General features: G+C 39.2%; 2 protein-coding genes across 5 annotated transcripts; one reads left to right on the top strand and one right to left on the bottom strand.

Moving 5' to 3' along the window:
- Nucleotides 1-537: 537 nt before the first annotated feature.
- spryd7b (SPRY domain containing 7b) lies at nucleotides 538-12,240 on the bottom strand. The gene is made up of 5 exons (XM_042425416.1): nucleotides 12,032-12,240; nucleotides 10,507-10,623; nucleotides 9,202-9,368; nucleotides 5,959-6,061; nucleotides 538-890 (listed from the first exon to the last, which is right to left on the bottom strand). Exons 1-5 carry the CDS (start codon nucleotides 12,135-12,137, stop codon nucleotides 793-795), a joined length of 591 nt encoding a protein of 196 aa, XP_042281350.1. The 5' UTR covers nucleotides 12,138-12,240; the 3' UTR covers nucleotides 538-792.
- A 98-nt stretch (nucleotides 12,241-12,338) lies between these two features.
- Nucleotides 12,339-15,317, top strand: trim13 (tripartite motif containing 13). 4 transcript variants are annotated; one of them, XM_042425413.1, is made up of 2 exons: nucleotides 12,339-12,425; nucleotides 13,785-15,317. In XM_042425413.1, exon 2 carries the CDS (start codon nucleotides 13,791-13,793, stop codon nucleotides 14,985-14,987), a length of 1,197 nt encoding a protein of 398 aa, XP_042281347.1. In that variant the 5' UTR covers nucleotides 12,339-12,425; nucleotides 13,785-13,790; the 3' UTR covers nucleotides 14,988-15,317. The 4 variants fall into 4 exon arrangements, with proteins under 4 accessions (XP_042281347.1, XP_042281348.1, XP_042281345.1 ...); XM_042425414.1 differs by lacking the exon at nucleotides 12,339-12,425 and adding an exon at nucleotides 12,471-12,606; XM_042425411.1 differs by lacking the exon at nucleotides 12,339-12,425 and adding an exon at nucleotides 12,808-13,111.
- Nucleotides 15,318-16,828: the final 1,511 nt, after the last annotated feature.

Genomic DNA, 16,828 nt, shown 5'->3' on the forward strand with positions numbered 1-16,828 from the left:
AAGTATGAAGAAATGTCAATAAACATGGCTTCTGATCCTGAAAAATTGGAACATTTTACCATTACATCCACTGTCTGGCATCTATATGCAGATAGAGACTGTAAGCAGCAACTTTAAGTGTTTCAGTTAAAGGTGCAGCGTGTAGAATTTAGTGGCATCTAGCGGAACGGACTTGACAGCAACAAAATATAATATTCATAAGTATGTTTTAATTTGTGTATAATCACCTGAAAATAAGAGTTGGTGTGTTTTCGTTACCTTAGAATGAGCCCTTTATATCTACATAGGGAGCGGGTCCTCTTCCATGGAGGCCGCCATGTTGCACTGCCATGTTTGTACAGTAGCCCAGAACGGACAAACCAAACACTGACTCTAGAGAGGACCTTTCGTGGCCACCACAGGTTCTTTTACACGCTTGGGAGGGGAGGCGGATTTGGTTGGTTGATATCTGCAATCTCACCACTAAATGCCACTAAATCCTACGCACTGGTCCTTTAATACAAGGTAATTACCAGAGACACAAAGTAATGATTTGACAATTTTCCGTCAGTACAGACAGTACTGGCCCATCATAGCCGACCAATGATTAGAAATCCACATTCCTTCAAGGATACTCCGACGTCAATCCAGAGCAGCAGTTAAGAGACAGAGCAATCAGGAAAAACAAAAGAAGAGGCGTTCAAGCCGCACATAATGACATCCAATCAAGGTCAAACTGTAGTGTCACAAAGATTGCTATGATAGATAGGGGAGGATGACAACGTAAAGAGGGGCTGAGGCTGAAGTGCTCCTTTAGAAGATTTGTTGTTCAAAGAGGATCTTCTCAAATCCTTGTGGAGGTGTGTGGTAGAAGTCACTAAACTGGCAGTCTAAGATGGCACTGTCATCCACTGGAAGAACAAAAAGGAGAGACACAATTAATAATGTTATACATGTTAACCTCTTAAATACAGATTTTTCTTACATTCTTATATTTACCTTAAATGCCCCTGAAAACTTGGTTTCAAACTCTAGGCATTTCTCTATTATGTTAAACATCACTGACTAAAATAAGCAACAATATAAGTTCAAGTTCAGAAAAAGGTATTTTTAATTAAGGGATAAACTAAAAATGTCGGCTAATCTGCTTCATCATGTCTGTGTGGGTGTGGTTTGATCAGATTTGATTGACAGTGGCCTGCCAACATATGCAAACAACCTGACATCTGTTATCATATTTTGATTCAAATATTCCTACATCCTGATTGGTGCACACAAGTATGTGACATCACCTTTTTCCAACTGAGCCCTGCCCACTTAAAACCAGTGAGAGGAGACAGACAAAAACACAAACAGAAATCTTTCATGCGAAATAACCACAACTGTTCTAACTTTATTCACACTAAGAAGCTGAATGAGAAAATAGATTTTTAGGAGATTTAAGTTAAAAAAGATTTCACTCTGTTTGACAATATCACCTGTACTGTGCATCTGTTTGTTTCAGTACTTGATTAATGTTAATTATTTAGTTACATAGGCCATAGGAAAATAATAAAATTAATGAAGCCTGAAAAGCATTTCTCTGCTTCAGTTTCAGAGTCCTAAGATTGTGCATGCTGGCTAACTTGATTAACCTGTGCTTTTCCCACTATGATAAGTCAAAATGTGTGTTGTGAAAAGGGATTATTGAGTCAAAGATTCAAACCAAAACATGTTATTGTGGCTGCACCATTATATCAAATGGATGATACTTCATGCCACATCATGTCTGTGGTGATGGACCCACCGGTGGGTCAGGCAGAGCTAATGATTTAATTAAAGCTGGACTTCACCCAACCATTCACTTTTTTTTCCTACTTTTAATTCATAATCTGATTTTATTGTGTTTTGTCTTACTCAGGAGAAGTGATATAACAAAAAGCAAATGTTAAAACTTCATTATTCATTATTCTTCAGAAATTAGTCAGGTCAAATGTCTTGTCAAATCAATTATTTGAACAGATGGTCAGTATTAAATTTGTCTTAGTTGGCAATACTGAAATCTTTGGTTTCTCAGCTAGAGGACCAGCACCACCTCAAAACCCCACACATGCCCAAGCCAACTAGCACACCAACTTTCAGTACTGTGGCCCCTCAAGTTATCACCAGTTATATCAGTTACCAGTTCGAGGTATGGTGACAGCAGAGCTGATGTTCATGGATCTCTTAGGTTCAATAGTTCTCCAGCGGAAATTTGGGAGTATTCATTGGAAAACTGCTTCATGAGTTGAAGATAAGACAAACCTGACACTGTTGTAAATTATATCAGACTATACTTCATCAACACTGAACAATATAAGAAGGAAATCATTTGTTTCAAAAGAGGAATAACAAAACTATGCTACTGTGCCACTGCAGCTCATAGAATTAATTTGGTGAAAGCTTTTTATTGTGGGGGTGGGCAGCTCACTATTTCAGGATGTTCCATTACCAGCTTAATTAAATATTGTGACATTTATTCAGTCTAATTATAGACCTAACTCAACATGCAATGATGGAAAAACTGAAAAATCTATCAGGTGGTCTGCACACTTTTTGAAATCAAATCTAATGCTTTTTAAGACCTTTTTAGACCTAAACAAAGACGATTTAATACCCTTTCCAGAATGCACAAACACACGTTAGGGCTGGGCGACATGTTTTAAATTACTCATTATATTAATATGAATATTTTTTCAATATTAATGTGTATCACTGTATAACTAACAGATGCCAAATCACATAAAATTATCACAATGTTGCATGCAATGAACTGTGTCCCACAGTTGTGCATCGCATCAAACAATAATCTGTCACACTTCTGAAACAAAACCTGACATAACTCATGTTGTTAGCTTTTATATACTTTATGTACTTATTTGCTTGAACTTCGTAATTTGGACACAAAGCAATATGTGATACTATATTATTGCCCAGACCTAATGCACATAAATAATGACAGGGTTGTCTAATACCTCCTAAGTGTAAGACTGAACACAGACAAATTCAAGTTGAGAGTGAGACTCAAGATCAAGGCCAACAAAGAAGTCCTAATCCAAGAGTAAGCAGAGCAGGCAGGACTTTTTAATGCTGTCATTTCAGAGTTAAATATGACATAATCTTAAAAATTGTTGAAGACAATAGACTGGTTTTAAACATTTAAGATGAGGAAATCATCAGTGACATGGTATTTTCTGAGCTACATATTTTGATAATGTAGTTCGGATTGCAAACTAATCATCAGTTTGCAATCTGAACCACAGTGTACATGCTGCTATCAGCTGAAACATAAATGACTTCTTTCACTTTTCCTAATTGGTTGGATGTTTCCTAGACTGAGGCACCGGAGTATGAATGTTTAAAATTCTTGTGTCACTTATTTATTTATCTACCAAACTAAAACACTTGTGAGTGTTTCATGTAACCATATCAGCACTTCTGTTGAATCATTGATTGTCTTAACTAACCAAAAGCATGGAAATAAAAGGCTTATAATTACATTTACATCTGAACAAGCTGATTGGATGTCACATAAACAGAGATCTGCTATTAAACAGCCAACATAATGTTGTCAGGTAAGAAAATACATAATAGCAAAACATTAGGCCGATCATCATGACAGACACTGTCTCTCATATACACATGTAGCTACACGGGCGCTCTCTCTCTCTGAGTTTTCCTCGTCCCTTTTTTTGTCTGTTCAGTAACACTTATAATAACACTAGTTATTAACCTCTGTAGTTCTGGACATATTTGTACTAATCTTTCTTCCTTTTAACAGTTCATTAAACTTGCAGTAAACTATTGCTGAAACGGTCACCAGTTTAAAAACATGCACTCCTCTCCTGCTTTTAGTCGATATGTGCAGCATATTGGCCACTTCAGCTACGCTGCGGTAAAAACGAGGACAGGTGCTACCATCCAGATCCTATCCAACACCAAACACAGATAATAAAGCTTCACTTATTCCCTGAAGACCCCTGAATCCTGTTACCCTCAGGGAAAATTGCAATCGCAGTTGGCAGTCTGCGGAAAACTGGGCCAAACAAACAGAAGGCTATAAAATGAGAAAAAAATAGACTTGTTCAAGACTGAAGAAAGACTGATTTTATATTTCAATGTGTAATGTTAAAACCTGAAGGGTCAATATGATTTCTAGTCAAATTTGAATACAATTTGAAATTAAAAATAAGATTTTTTATGGCCTTAAATTTAAAAAATGTAATTCAAGACCTTTTAGGACTTCATAAGGATCTGCGGATACCCTGTCTATACTCTATGGCATCACTAGTATTCAATAATGCAGAGGTAGTCGTAGTCAGATTAACACATAGATCTTATGGATTTGAGGATGGAGCAGGTGCCTATTTCCATAGGAGAGTCCAGTTTATGTAGACACTTAAAAAATAGTGAAGTAATGACCCTAACATCTGAAAACCTTTGCCTTGCCCTTCCACACCCCGAGGACTCTGGCGTCCGTGGGTGACATTGATGTCTTTCAGAGGCTTTAGTGGGCTCAGTTTTAATAGATACTGGTATCATATGAAACTGACCTAAGGAATCCATTGGTACCAACCATGTCATGCTAGCTTGTCTGGAAGGGGGCTAAATAACGCTCCAAAGTTACGCTAAATTTTGGCGAGGGAAAAACTGGCATTGCCATTTTCAAAGGGGTCCCTCTCACCTCAAGATATCTGAATGAAAATGGGGTACATGGGTTATTTTCACCTATACTAAAAAGAGTATATTTGAATATTTCTACATACTGGGGTCACTAAACAGTCTTAGAATTGCATAAATTTGGTATGACTGGAAAGCTGAAACTTTTGTGGATTCAATGAGCCCAACTGTATTCATGTGTGATGATGTTAGTCCCCATAGTGGCCATTTAATTTTAGTGAGACCATTTTTTGAAATGTGACCTCACTGTATAAAATGACTGTTGTGACCTCTAGGATAATCACTGCCTCATGAAACTTTACAACCACAAACTAGAAACCGAGGGCATTCAGAGGATGTATGGCTTTCTCAGGTACATTGAAAATAAAGAAGTTTCTCACCATCCAATTGCCGAAAAATGCGGTTCTTACAGAAATCTCCAAATGTCAAAAGTTTTTGATGCCAAATTACAGCATGAATTGTAAATGTCTTAATTTGGTATTTTGGAGGGATTTTTGACCATTTTTTATCAATTATCTCTTATACATCTTAAACAAATTTGAATAGGCACCTAACCAAAACACAATGTTCGATACAACTTAACAAAAAAACTTCAGGCTCCCAGCTTTTAGATGATGTATACCACTTCTATGTGGCATATACTGTTGACCTGCTGTCTCTCCCTAAACATCCCCTGTCCCACCCAAAAATGGGTCTATGGTACGGAGATTCATTTTCTAGCTTAGTATTATTAGCAGTGCTTTAAAATAGAGGTTGTTTGCACAAGAAAGATCAAACTAATTAGTCCCTAGTTACAGTTCATTGTGTTGCAGTGGGGGATTTTTTCCATCATCCTTGCCACTGTAGCCAAGTGCTTGCTCATGGGGAAATGCTCTATATGAAAGGTGCCCTGAGATAACTTCTATTGTGATTTGGCACTATATAAAATAAAATGAGCTTGACTTGACTGTAGGCCAGGGACAGGAAAAGGTCCAAAACAATCTACATGTTTTCTTTCAAACAAAAAAAATGTCAGTTGATTTCACTGACTGGCTAAACATCAACCAGCACAATTGAACATATGGAATCTGTTGATGGTTAAGTACAACCAACAGCCCGATATAAGTTTGCCATGTGAAAATGTACAAATACTGCCCTCTAGTGGAATAAAAATGTAACTGCCGTAATGTCATCTCTAAGGAAGCAGTTCGGCTATCAGTAATGTTAACAAAAAATAATTATACCAAATTATCCCAAGATTAACAAACCTAGTCAGCATAGGTAGCCAACAAATAAACTTACCATAAACAACGGGGTATACAGTGCCTCGGATCCCTGAGGCAGGACAATGCATGTTCTTTCCATTCAGATATAAATTCAGCTCCACATGGTCATATGTGATGCCCTGAGAGAGACAAATGACATTGCAAACATATATGATCACATATTTAAATCTGTTTTAATTATCATCATATGTGCAGCCAGGCTATTCAAAATTTGTGACTGTTAAGAGTTTTAGGATTAAGTTTGAGACTCCCATTTCAGCTGAGTAAAAAGGAGCAGGAATAGAAATACAAGGGGTTTAGGCAAATTATATAGAAATAAAATAAATAATAAAACAAAACTTCTCTGCAATTATAGTTTCTCCTACTGAAGCACAATGGCTTAAGCTTTAATTACCACAGCAGTGATAATGTTTCCAACCAAGCAGAAATTGTCTTACTCAAAAAGATACATAAAAAATTACTTCAAGTTTCCTGGCAGCTCACTTTTTTTTCATATATGAAGGACGTTGTAAATTATATTAGTCATCTGCTGTAATGCTGAAAATCGGTATCATCCCTGGTCTGAATGACACTGTTTTGCCAGAATTAAGATTGTACTGACGTGTCTGTGATTAGCTTAAATCAGCCAAAAACCATCAGAGAAGACCTAAAAACTGAAAATATTCAACACTGTTGAACAAAGTCAGTTTGCATGTGGGGTTTGCACACCGCCCCATGACCCTGCAGGTTATTAGTGCGGTCACTTGCTCATTGACAGTTAGTCGCAGGTGCTCTTTTTTTTTTTTTGAGTTTGTCATTGGTGTTTTAAAGAGAGACTATTAAACAACATGCAATATATGAAAAAAATACACAAAAAGCATCACAAAGTATAGTTAGTATAGTGTATTATAGTTGCTCATGAGCTTCACAGCGGCAGCATAGTATTGGATTTTATTCATTTACAGGTGTTCATATTTTTTGTGCATTAATGCCTGACAAGCTATGACTAAACTCACATGAGCATGCATCAATTTAGGGTGTGTTGACACTGTTTTACTGACCCGAATTTGGTTCCTGATGACAAAAATAATTTTCTGTAAACAGGTTTATTCCTGCAGAGTTACTCAGTTGGCAGTATGACATGTTCATGGTGGTGGTGGGGTCTTTCTAGTACAGCTCACATAAATGCAGTACTCCCACTAAGGGACTTCACCAGGGAGTTGCCAAAGTCATCAAGGTTTAAGCTCTAGTAGTTGTAGCTTTAAGCTGTTTCAGTCTCTTCTTCAGCTGCACCATATTGTGTCATGAAATGAGCATGACTGGGCAGAAAATGAGAAAACATTTTCTGATGTGCTTATTTTTTTTAGGTTAGGGAACAGGGGGAAAAAAAAAAAGATTTGTTTTTATTGTATAAAGTTATATGTGTCAAACACTACTCATAATAACACCTAATAAGATAAGATCTGTAAAAAATTCCAGTTTCAGTTTTATGATGAATCAGTCATGATTTACAAACGTATGCTGAATAGTAGTTTAGTGTGCATGTGGTGCACGAGCAGCAGGCTATCAGGTCAAATGATCAAATTCTACTGTCTCACGGGACCTGTAAGCCCGCCTGTTCCAGCAGGCAGATGATTAATCTGAAGAGGTTGATTAAGGTTATGTAAATACACACAATCTAAGGTCACATGCCTGCTGGAAGACTGAGATAACGCCATGAGTTAGCTCAATATGTGTTCAGAATAAAAAATTAGCATAGCAACTTTATTCTGCAAAACTATCTTCATCTTTGGACCAGAAACTGGCTGACTTGCCTAAATGATTCCAGTTCATTAACCATGTTAGTCCCTATTAGAGCTGGCCAATTAAAATATGTCAAAACCGATATATGACTCTCTAGCTGACCTAATTTCTGTTACATCAATATGTTTGATTAGAGTTTAAGATGAGCAGGTTTGCTGACCACCGCACCAGAGTCAAGTTAGCAGTAAGCTGTGAATATAACAGTGAATGTACTGTACATTATGAGCTACAGTTGGCCGAAAATAAATGCTACAGCTCGAGAGCCAAACAGAGTTCCTGAGTATACCTGCAGCTAGTGATGTGGGTTAGCACTGAAGTTAGCTACAAATTAGACCTGGAGCTGTAATAGAGTCTCCCCTGTGCTTCTTGACCATATTCTGGAGGCTGAAGCAGGTTGTGTCAGAAACAGCAGCCTGTGACACAAGCGTTAAAATAACGACACTCCAAAACGTAAAACATCCTGCTCATGGAATAATAAGATAACAGAGCCATAAAAGTCTTACTCAGCTCTATATATAATATTATCTATTTTGATAGTCACAATAAATGAGTTTCCTGTTTAAGCAAACGATTAAAAGAGTTCTTAGCTGCTGAAAGTTAAATATTATTCAGCCATAATCCATGATTTTCTGTTTATTATTCAATACAAAGAATCAATAAGATGTTTTCTATGGGGACTGAGAATCTTGTACACAGGTAATAATATAATGTTTCATTATTCATTACAGTGGTAAATGTGACATTTAATCATGACACTGATTTTAGGTGATATTGCCCCGCTGTAATGCTTCTATCTATTCACGCTCACCAGCACAGGGTTGCAGCGGCTATGTGTAAGTTCTCTCCTAAGTTAGGGTGTCAAGTCGACACTAGAGGCTTAGTAACTACTAGTTTGTTTGTAACTAAATCAGCTGCTAAAATTGGTTGCACCATAATTACTTGGGGCATAACCCGACTAGTTTGGATGTAAAGTCATAACTCAGGCAAGTGGCCAATCAACGACCAGACAAGAGTTGGTTCCATCGTCATGGCTACCATGCGCATTAGCTTTTTGGCTAGTCTTGGCACAGTAGTGCATCGTAGTAAATTAGATCAATACTGAAATATCACATCAATAAATTAGGTCTCTACTGGATTACTGTGTTGCAATTACTGAAACAATGCTGTGTGGCAGAAAAATGCTGTTTTACCTTAAGGGCATGTGTAACTATTTAGTTGTTACTTATCCCTGTGGTGCAACCGTGTTTATTTTAGTATTGTATAAATGACAACTTAGTTATAATTTACATTATAACTAGGCTAAGTTTGAACTTACACACAGCTGGTGAAACAGGCAGCAGTTCTCATTTATTTGACAAGATGCAGATTCAGGATTCATTATTTTCAGCTTTACAAACAACTAGCAACACTCTAAATTTGATGACCTAATCTTTGAATGATTAAATTTATAATCAAGTAAAAGATATTTTGCACTTACCACAATGTCACCCTCCTGAGGAAGGTTGTTTGCAGGTAGGCGATTCTTCTCTTCATTATTGTGGTACACAGACCCATCATGCCTGAGGACTAGGCTGTTTGTGTCTCTGCCCATAGGCACTTGGTTAAGATTCACCTTCTGCGTGGCCACACCTATTCCCCACACACCTAAAGACAAAGGCCAACAATGAGTATCTGCTGTTTTAAAACACTTTACTGCACAAAGACTAAAATGCATTCTTACTTATGACAAAGGCCAGCTGCAATAGAAAAAATATAGGCGAGAATGACATGCATAGCACGTTGACAATTGAGTGCTACATAGGCCCTGTTCACACCTGGCATTAACATGCATCTTGGGTGATCCAATCACAAGTGCACAGCTCTAAGTACAGGTGTGAACGCATCGAAGACTCATTGAGATCCGATCACTCAGACCATATTTGGAGGTAGTCTGGGCCGCACATGGCCGCATTCTTTTAGCAGTGTGTACCAAATGTGTCCTGGACCACACTGAAGGACCGCCAACTCAACTGACGTCCTCTGCGTAAGCGGAAGTATGCACTTATTCACACACCAACAGCGTCATATTAAAGTGCAAAACAATAAGAAGAAGCCACAACAACAGGCAAAATGGATTATCATGGACTGAGTACACACGAAACACGCTGTCTGATTTCCATTTGGACTGAAGAGTTTTGATTTTGCCTGCACGCCAAGGTCTTTACAAACTTCTTCTTTCAATTTCTGATAGACTGGGCACGGGAAGTGCATTGCTGCCTCCCGCCGGTAAGAAAACAACAACACATTTTGTCTTTGCAAACAGAAATGATGTATGTGTTTATTTGGATACAGAGCAAGGAATTAAGATCCGATCATAAGTAGTCACTAGAGATGCATGTGGAGACACATTCTAACGCCAGATGTGAAGTGACGTACTTAGAGCTGTCCACTTGTGATCAGATCACCCAAGATGCATGTTAATGCCAGGTGTAAAGAGGGCCATAGAAAAACCAGTCTGAGGCTAGTGTGGAGCTGCATGAAGGTAACTGAATAAGTGCATTGCTTAAGGACATTTATGGAGAGAGCAAATTTCTTGTGCTTGTCAAATGCTATACTTGTAAGTGAACAGAATTACACCAGTGAGCATGCAGTCACAAGATGGTTACCAAGCTACTAAAAACTGTGTGTCAGAATCAATACCCTCGCCTACTAAGAATGCACCAGAAAATAGCAATCTGGCACGGAAAAAAAGGCACGAGGGGAGGGAAAGAGGCTGGTCATCAGCTGAAAGCTGAGGTCTTACCAGTGGACTGGATCTTGAACTCAAAATAACTTTTGTTCTGGTGCAGAGGAGCAGTGGCCAGGCAGCCTCCAGTGCCACATATCCTCCGCCCACTCTTCACGATAACAACATCTGTGCCTGCAAAACAAAAGGAAGAACACATTACAGTACAAACACGTACAATTAATAAAACCATTTGCAGATGTAGCTAAAGACTATTTTCACTGTTGATTTTTTGACAGATTATTTTTTTATTCAAGAAATTGTTTAGTCTATAATGTGTCAGTAAATAAGAGAAAAATTTCAATCAGGGTCCTAGAGACCAATATGTCAAAGTGCTGGTTTTGTCCAAACAACAATCCAAAGATATTCATTTAACATCTACAAATCAGAAAAAAGCAGCATATCCTCACATCTGACAAGCTGAAACCAGAGAATGTTTGGTGTGTTTGCTTGATAAATGACATAAGTTCATATTTATTATTAATTGCTGGTGATTCATTTTCTGTCAATCACCTGCAATCTACTAATTGTTTCTGCACTAAACCAAATGTTGTTGGCCAACATAAATTCTCAACTGGTATCATTTGACAGATGTTGCAGATATTGCTCAAAGTAAAAAGGCAGGTCAAATAGCCTATAAATCAGTAGTTGGATTTAAATACTGATATAAATACTTTATTATTAAAGGTGAAAGCCTCAGTTGAATGTCCCTTATGAATGCAGGCTTGTCCAAGATTATAAATACCTATTGAAAAAGTAAGCTTAATTAAACACAACTGAGGTAAATCATACATTAAAGGCCCCCTCAGCTGAAAAATGTTTTACTTATTGTTCACTTTACTGTTCAGAGTGATGTACGTCAATAGTTTGCCACTAGAAGACAGTTTTTTTTTTTACATGAATCTCTGTGCTCACTTTAAATCTGAGTTGAACTTCCAGCGCACATACACTGAGAATCGATTTTACAGTGAAATAGGAGACATCTTTTGTACAGCATTTAAACTTATGAAACGAAAAATATTAACATAACAGCTAAAGATAGAGTCCAGATTTGCCCAGGAGTGAGAATACTGAGTAACTGAACTGTTTCCGAGAGAAAAATCATAGACACAAATTGTTATTGCAGGGTATTTTTTTTATAGTTAGAGGGGAGCTTTATATTTTAGCAAGAGGAAAAAATGTGACAACATATTAACATTTATTACCCATGTCTTGGGTTTAGTTGCAGAAGCGAAGGGCTCAGATTTCATGATTTGTCTTGTTTGTTGTTGTGACCGTCACATATCAGGTCGCGACGTATTTGACAAAGCTATAACAGTGTAGGAAGTATGCTAAAGTGAAATGCTACAACACACAATTGATACTACTGTATGCCACCTAAAATACATTAAATAGTTTAGGTTACAACAACATTACGAGCTGCTAGCTAACGGTTAGCTAATGGTAACGGCGGAAGTAGCGAACCATGTCACAAATAACTCTGCGCGTGTACACGTAAACTGCCAACACATCAGACGTGACAATCAAAGACAAACTTATTTACCCATGTGGTGAGTATCTAACTGAACAGTAGGCATTTCTTTGAGGGGGATATGCCCGGGTCCGCCATCTCCGCAGCAGCTTAGACAACACGTAAACATCGCAGCCATTCTTGCTCTGAACACTAAACATCCGGAAACATACTCCTATCATTAAACCAAAGAGTGCCAGGCGTCAAAACGTCAGGCGCCCTACCACCACACGCAACAGCGACCCCCTGCGGCGGAGCTCGGAGCTACATAAGCCCCTGCTACCCCACTGTATCCAATCACAGTGGCTAAGATAGGCAGTTGCTCCTGATGGCATGGAAACAAGGGAAGAAAATCAAGGTCAAAATTTCTACACGTGACTAAGTAACTATTGGATATCGATGTTACATAACCACAAGTGAATAGAAAGTGAGTTTTGGAAAACAACATCAAATGTTTAGTAGTGGACAAATGCTGAATTTACCATTCATAATTGAAAAGCACCCTGTCGTTGTCAATACAAGTTATATATACATACAATATTGCTGATGTGTGATATAGTTTCTCGGTTTCTATTCGCTCATGGTGCCCATAATCTTGCATTCATCTGGTAAGTGTTAAATAGTTCACTTTTATATCAGTTGATGCAAGCTGGGTGCATTCACTTGCACATTTTAATCATGTTGACTGTTTACATTATGCATATTGACAAATACCCAAACAAGCGACTGAAGTGGGGCAGTATAAAAACCTTTTAATGCCAAGCTGGGACTAAAACCTAGTTGACAGTTTTTCACGCTGTAATGTTTTGCATAGCAACAGCCCCTCCCCCATCCTACTGGCAGGGATCCTCTGCAAATTACTCAGCAGGGACAAAAACGTAAACACCTCAATGCTCAAAACTAATCTGTCAAAAAAACTCCAACCGCCGGTAACGTTCATGTCAGCGGCATGATATTACACAGTACAGTGCACCTGCGCGCGAATATAGATGAACCACTGCTTTTTTTCGTGTTCAGCCCGCCGCTGAAACAGTTAACTCTATACCCGGAAAGGGCGAAGTCTGCACAGCAACAAGCGCCATGATTGCGTTGCACTGTGCGTCTCAGCAGCTGGTGAGTGATTCTTTTGGTCCAGTAGTTGCATGTTACTATGCGCTTGCAAAATCTGTCACAGCCCTCCTTCAGTACCTTGCCAACAGGAGCAACGCCACCGCGAACTCCGTTTGTCGATAATTTGTCGCACTGGATTGGTTAGTCGGCGGTAATGTAGGGCTCAACCCAGCTAACCAACTTCCTGCTAATTTTGCAATACATCTGGGACAAAAATCGTTTGCTGTAGTCCGCGTTGACAGTTATCAGCGATTTTTTTTTTTTTTTTACTTGAGCCTGATTTTGCGACGTGTTTCTTACAACGCCTGCACCTGGTTAAAGACATATAATAACAGGATGATACTTTACGTTAGATGGGCAAACGGAGCGTTTGGCAGAGCTCATGCCAACCTTTTACTATTTATGTTTTTACGCGGGCACAGCGATGCAAGTCAGTTTCACTTTCAGGATGGGAATACTCCATACACAGCTGGAACATGACTCCAAATCAAAACCTGTATCCTTTCTGATGCTACCACATTTTCGTGCGTAATTTATTGCCTGCGCTCTTATGGGGCAGCATCCCTCATGAGTGTGGGTGCGTATTATGTAGCCTATTTTTATCAAGTGCTGATTTATTGGGCTTTCGTTGTTCAAATGAGGCTCCGGTTTTGACGCTTGGATGATGTGTTTACAGGACACCATGGAGCAACTAGAAGAGGAACTTACGTGCCCGATCTGCTGCTGTCTCTTCGAGGATCCGCGGGTCTTGCTGTGCTCGCACAGCTTCTGCAAGAAATGCTTGGAAGGACTCTTGGAGGGGAACCGAGGTCCAGCTTTCAGAACACCTTTCAAATGCCCCACATGCCGCAAGGAGAGCCCTCACAACGGCGCAAACAGCCTGCAGATCAACTATTCTCTACGCGGAATAGTGGAGAAGTACAGCAAAATAAAGGTTTTGCCTAAGATGTCTGTTTGTCAACAACACAGCGGTCAGCCTCTTAATATATTTTGCGCCACCGACTTAAAACTCATTTGTGGGTTTTGCGCAACAACCGGTGACCACAAAGGGCATAAATTCTGCTCCTTGGAGGAGGCGTATGAGCGGGAGAAAGATGCGTTTGAAGAACTGCTTCAGGGGGCGGAGAGCTGGCAGAGCGCAGATATCCTGTCCTGCCTGGAGACACTACAAGCCAGTAAGAAAAAGGCGCTTCAGTCGGTGAACGCGGACGCAGAAAAAGTAACAGACTATTTCGACAAACTCGTCAGTGCACTCGAATGCAAAAAGAATGAGATCCTCTGCGATTTTGAAACACTAAAGCTGGTGGTGATGCAAGCATACGACCCGGAGATCACCAAGCTGAGCGCAGCGCTGGAGGAGCAGAGACGAGCGCTCAGCATCGCAGAGTCATTTAGGAGCGTCTCTGACCCCCTGTGCTTCCTGCAGCAGATGCAGGAGTTTCGGCAAAAGCTACAAGTCCTGAAGGAGACCCCACTGCCCTCTCGGAAAGATATGGACGCCGGTCCTCTCGTGCGTAATTTCGATGTCAAAAAGTGGGACTCACTAAGGCTCAGAGAAGTGGACAAGATCTCGGTCCCCCACGAGGGTGTCTCGTACCGAGCTGGGGGCTCTCGGATGGCAGCGCGCAGATGGATCACCTTATTAATGAGTTTGTTAGTGCCAACACTGCTCCTGTTGCAGCCACATAACCTCGCTGCCTACGTTCCCTCGCACATTGAACCATTTCTCGCTGCGGTTTCCTCACACCTCACACACACCGGCGTGTACCTGCGGGAAATGACTGACGTGTACATAAGTTTAATGGGTGCAGGTCAGGAATGCATCGTGAACTTTATTGACTCCACTGTCAATTTTATTGGCAGTTGTAAGCTGTTTTAATTACTAGCCTGTGGCATCTCTGCCATGCACTCACAACACCACATTGTTTCCCAAATGGCCCGTGAGGTGCGCAAAAATAGTGAAGGATAGATGCACCTGAAAATATGGGAACACTTGTTCACTTGTTTACCACGTCTTCCGTCATTGCCTTTTTTGGGCCCAATCTCCATCCACCACGAAGCCATGCAATCAAAAGCCTGCATTTGCGTCACAGATAGATACAAATTTAGATTATTTTCCACATTATGTTCTATTTTTTCCTTTTAATGTACCATGACAGTTTTATACTTGTCCACTTCGATCTTGCTAAATAAAAAGAGATTTAAGCCACTTCCATGTTTGTTTTCATTCAGTGCATTAGGCCAAAGAAGACTACTAATTATTTAAGGACACAATTGAGCTCAGTGACTTAAGAAAGTGAGTAATAAAAGAAATATGCAGTGTGATCTCTGGTCTCTTCCTCGCAGAGAGCGTCCGCAGCAGTGATGCTGCAACCTCTTCAAGGTTACCAACGTTGCATAACAGGGCCTGTGTGAAATATTCAGCAGGCTGCAGACACAGTGCAAGAGAAAGAAAAAAAAAACACCAATGTCTTGATATTATGTTTTCATGAAAGCTAACAAATTGACAGCTGTGTTTCATCTGACGGTGTTAATAAAACCTTAGGGGTACATGGATGTCACTTTATTTCTACACAAGATTTATTTGCGGAGGTTCAAGTGAGTCATTCGTTGCATGACTTGTCCGGTCTGCAAAGTCAAACATCTGCTGCCTACTAAAAAAAATAAATTAAAAAAAATACAGTGCAGGTCCATTTTCTGCTATGCATTCGAGTTTGAAGAAAACTGGCTTTTAAGCCTGAAATCAAAATGCAATTGTGCGGGCAAATGGAAGTTATTAAAATGGGTTTAAATTCTGGAAAGCTCAGCCAGATCCCTGGCTTATGATCAACAGTGGTCTTTATTAAAATAGGTCAAAGCAAACGGACAAACAGTGAATTGTGCATTGATCATTTATCCCTTTATTTATTTATTTTATCTTCTGAATGGAGATGCATTTTGAAAAAAAAAAAACTCTTAAGATCAGACCACAAAGTGAATCTGTGATGTCAGCACTGACCATAATTCAGGATGTACGTCCTAGCACGCATGTTCATATACACACTGTATATTTAGCCTTCTGTTGCCAGGCAAACATGAGATGAAAATAAGAGGAACTCTACATTAATATTTTAATTGTCATGGCACACATATGTAAATATAGACTGAAAAATGTGAAGTCAATCCAAATGAAGAGAAAGTGTTGTTTAAAAAAAAAAAATACAGCCAGGGCGGACAGTCAAGCACTTTATATGAAAAAGTAGGCCGATCGAGAGGATTAATACTAAATTACCAAACTACCTTAAAGTCATTATTTACTCCATCAATCGAGGTGACTAAATATCCAGATAATTAGTGAATAGACTATTTAGTGTATCCAGTGTCTAATGACATCGAGGCCCCGCAAGTTTACACTCTGTGTGTGTGTGTGTGAGAGAGAGAGTGTGTGTGTGTGTGTGTGTGTGTGATGGTAATTAAAGTGAAGTGAAGTTTTATTATTCCTGTTATTAACGCATCTGTTTCCATGTTATTTTCCATTGTTATAATATTAGTTTTACACATTAGTCATTTTTACAGCTTTTTGGAAAATATGCTTACAAGTAAAAAGTGGGCTACAAGCGCAAACAAATCCTACCGATGACCGTGCCATATTATTCTACAATTGTAATTAAAATATGTACCACAGATATAAAAGCAGGTGTATATGTATAAAAAGTCAAAACAGCAAAAATGTGAAGATTA

The sequence above is a fragment of the Thunnus maccoyii genome, chromosome 11 (assembly GCF_910596095.1).
Source record: "Thunnus maccoyii chromosome 11, fThuMac1.1, whole genome shotgun sequence".
Lineage (NCBI taxonomy): Eukaryota > Metazoa > Chordata > Actinopteri > Scombriformes > Scombridae > Thunnus > Thunnus maccoyii.

Bases quoted from the DNA above. Each gene is read 5' to 3' on its own strand.
- spryd7b (XM_042425416.1), bottom strand. From the start codon at position 12,137: ATGGCTGCGATGTTTACGTGTTGTCTAAGCTGCTGCGGAGATGGCGGA. The intron at 10,624-12,031 runs GTAAATAAGTTT...TTTGTTTTGCAG, and splicing joins GTTAGATACTCACCACATGG to GCACAGATGTTGTTATCGTG. The intron at 891-5,958 runs GTAAGTTTATTT...TTGTTCTTCCAG, and splicing joins TGTATACCCCGTTGTTTATG to TGGATGACAGTGCCATCTTA.
- trim13 (XM_042425411.1), top strand. From the start codon at position 13,079: ATGATTGCGTTGCACTGTGCGTCTCAGCAGCTG. The intron at 13,112-13,784 runs GTGAGTGATTCT...ATGTGTTTACAG, and splicing joins ACTGTGCGTCTCAGCAGCTG to GACACCATGGAGCAACTAGA.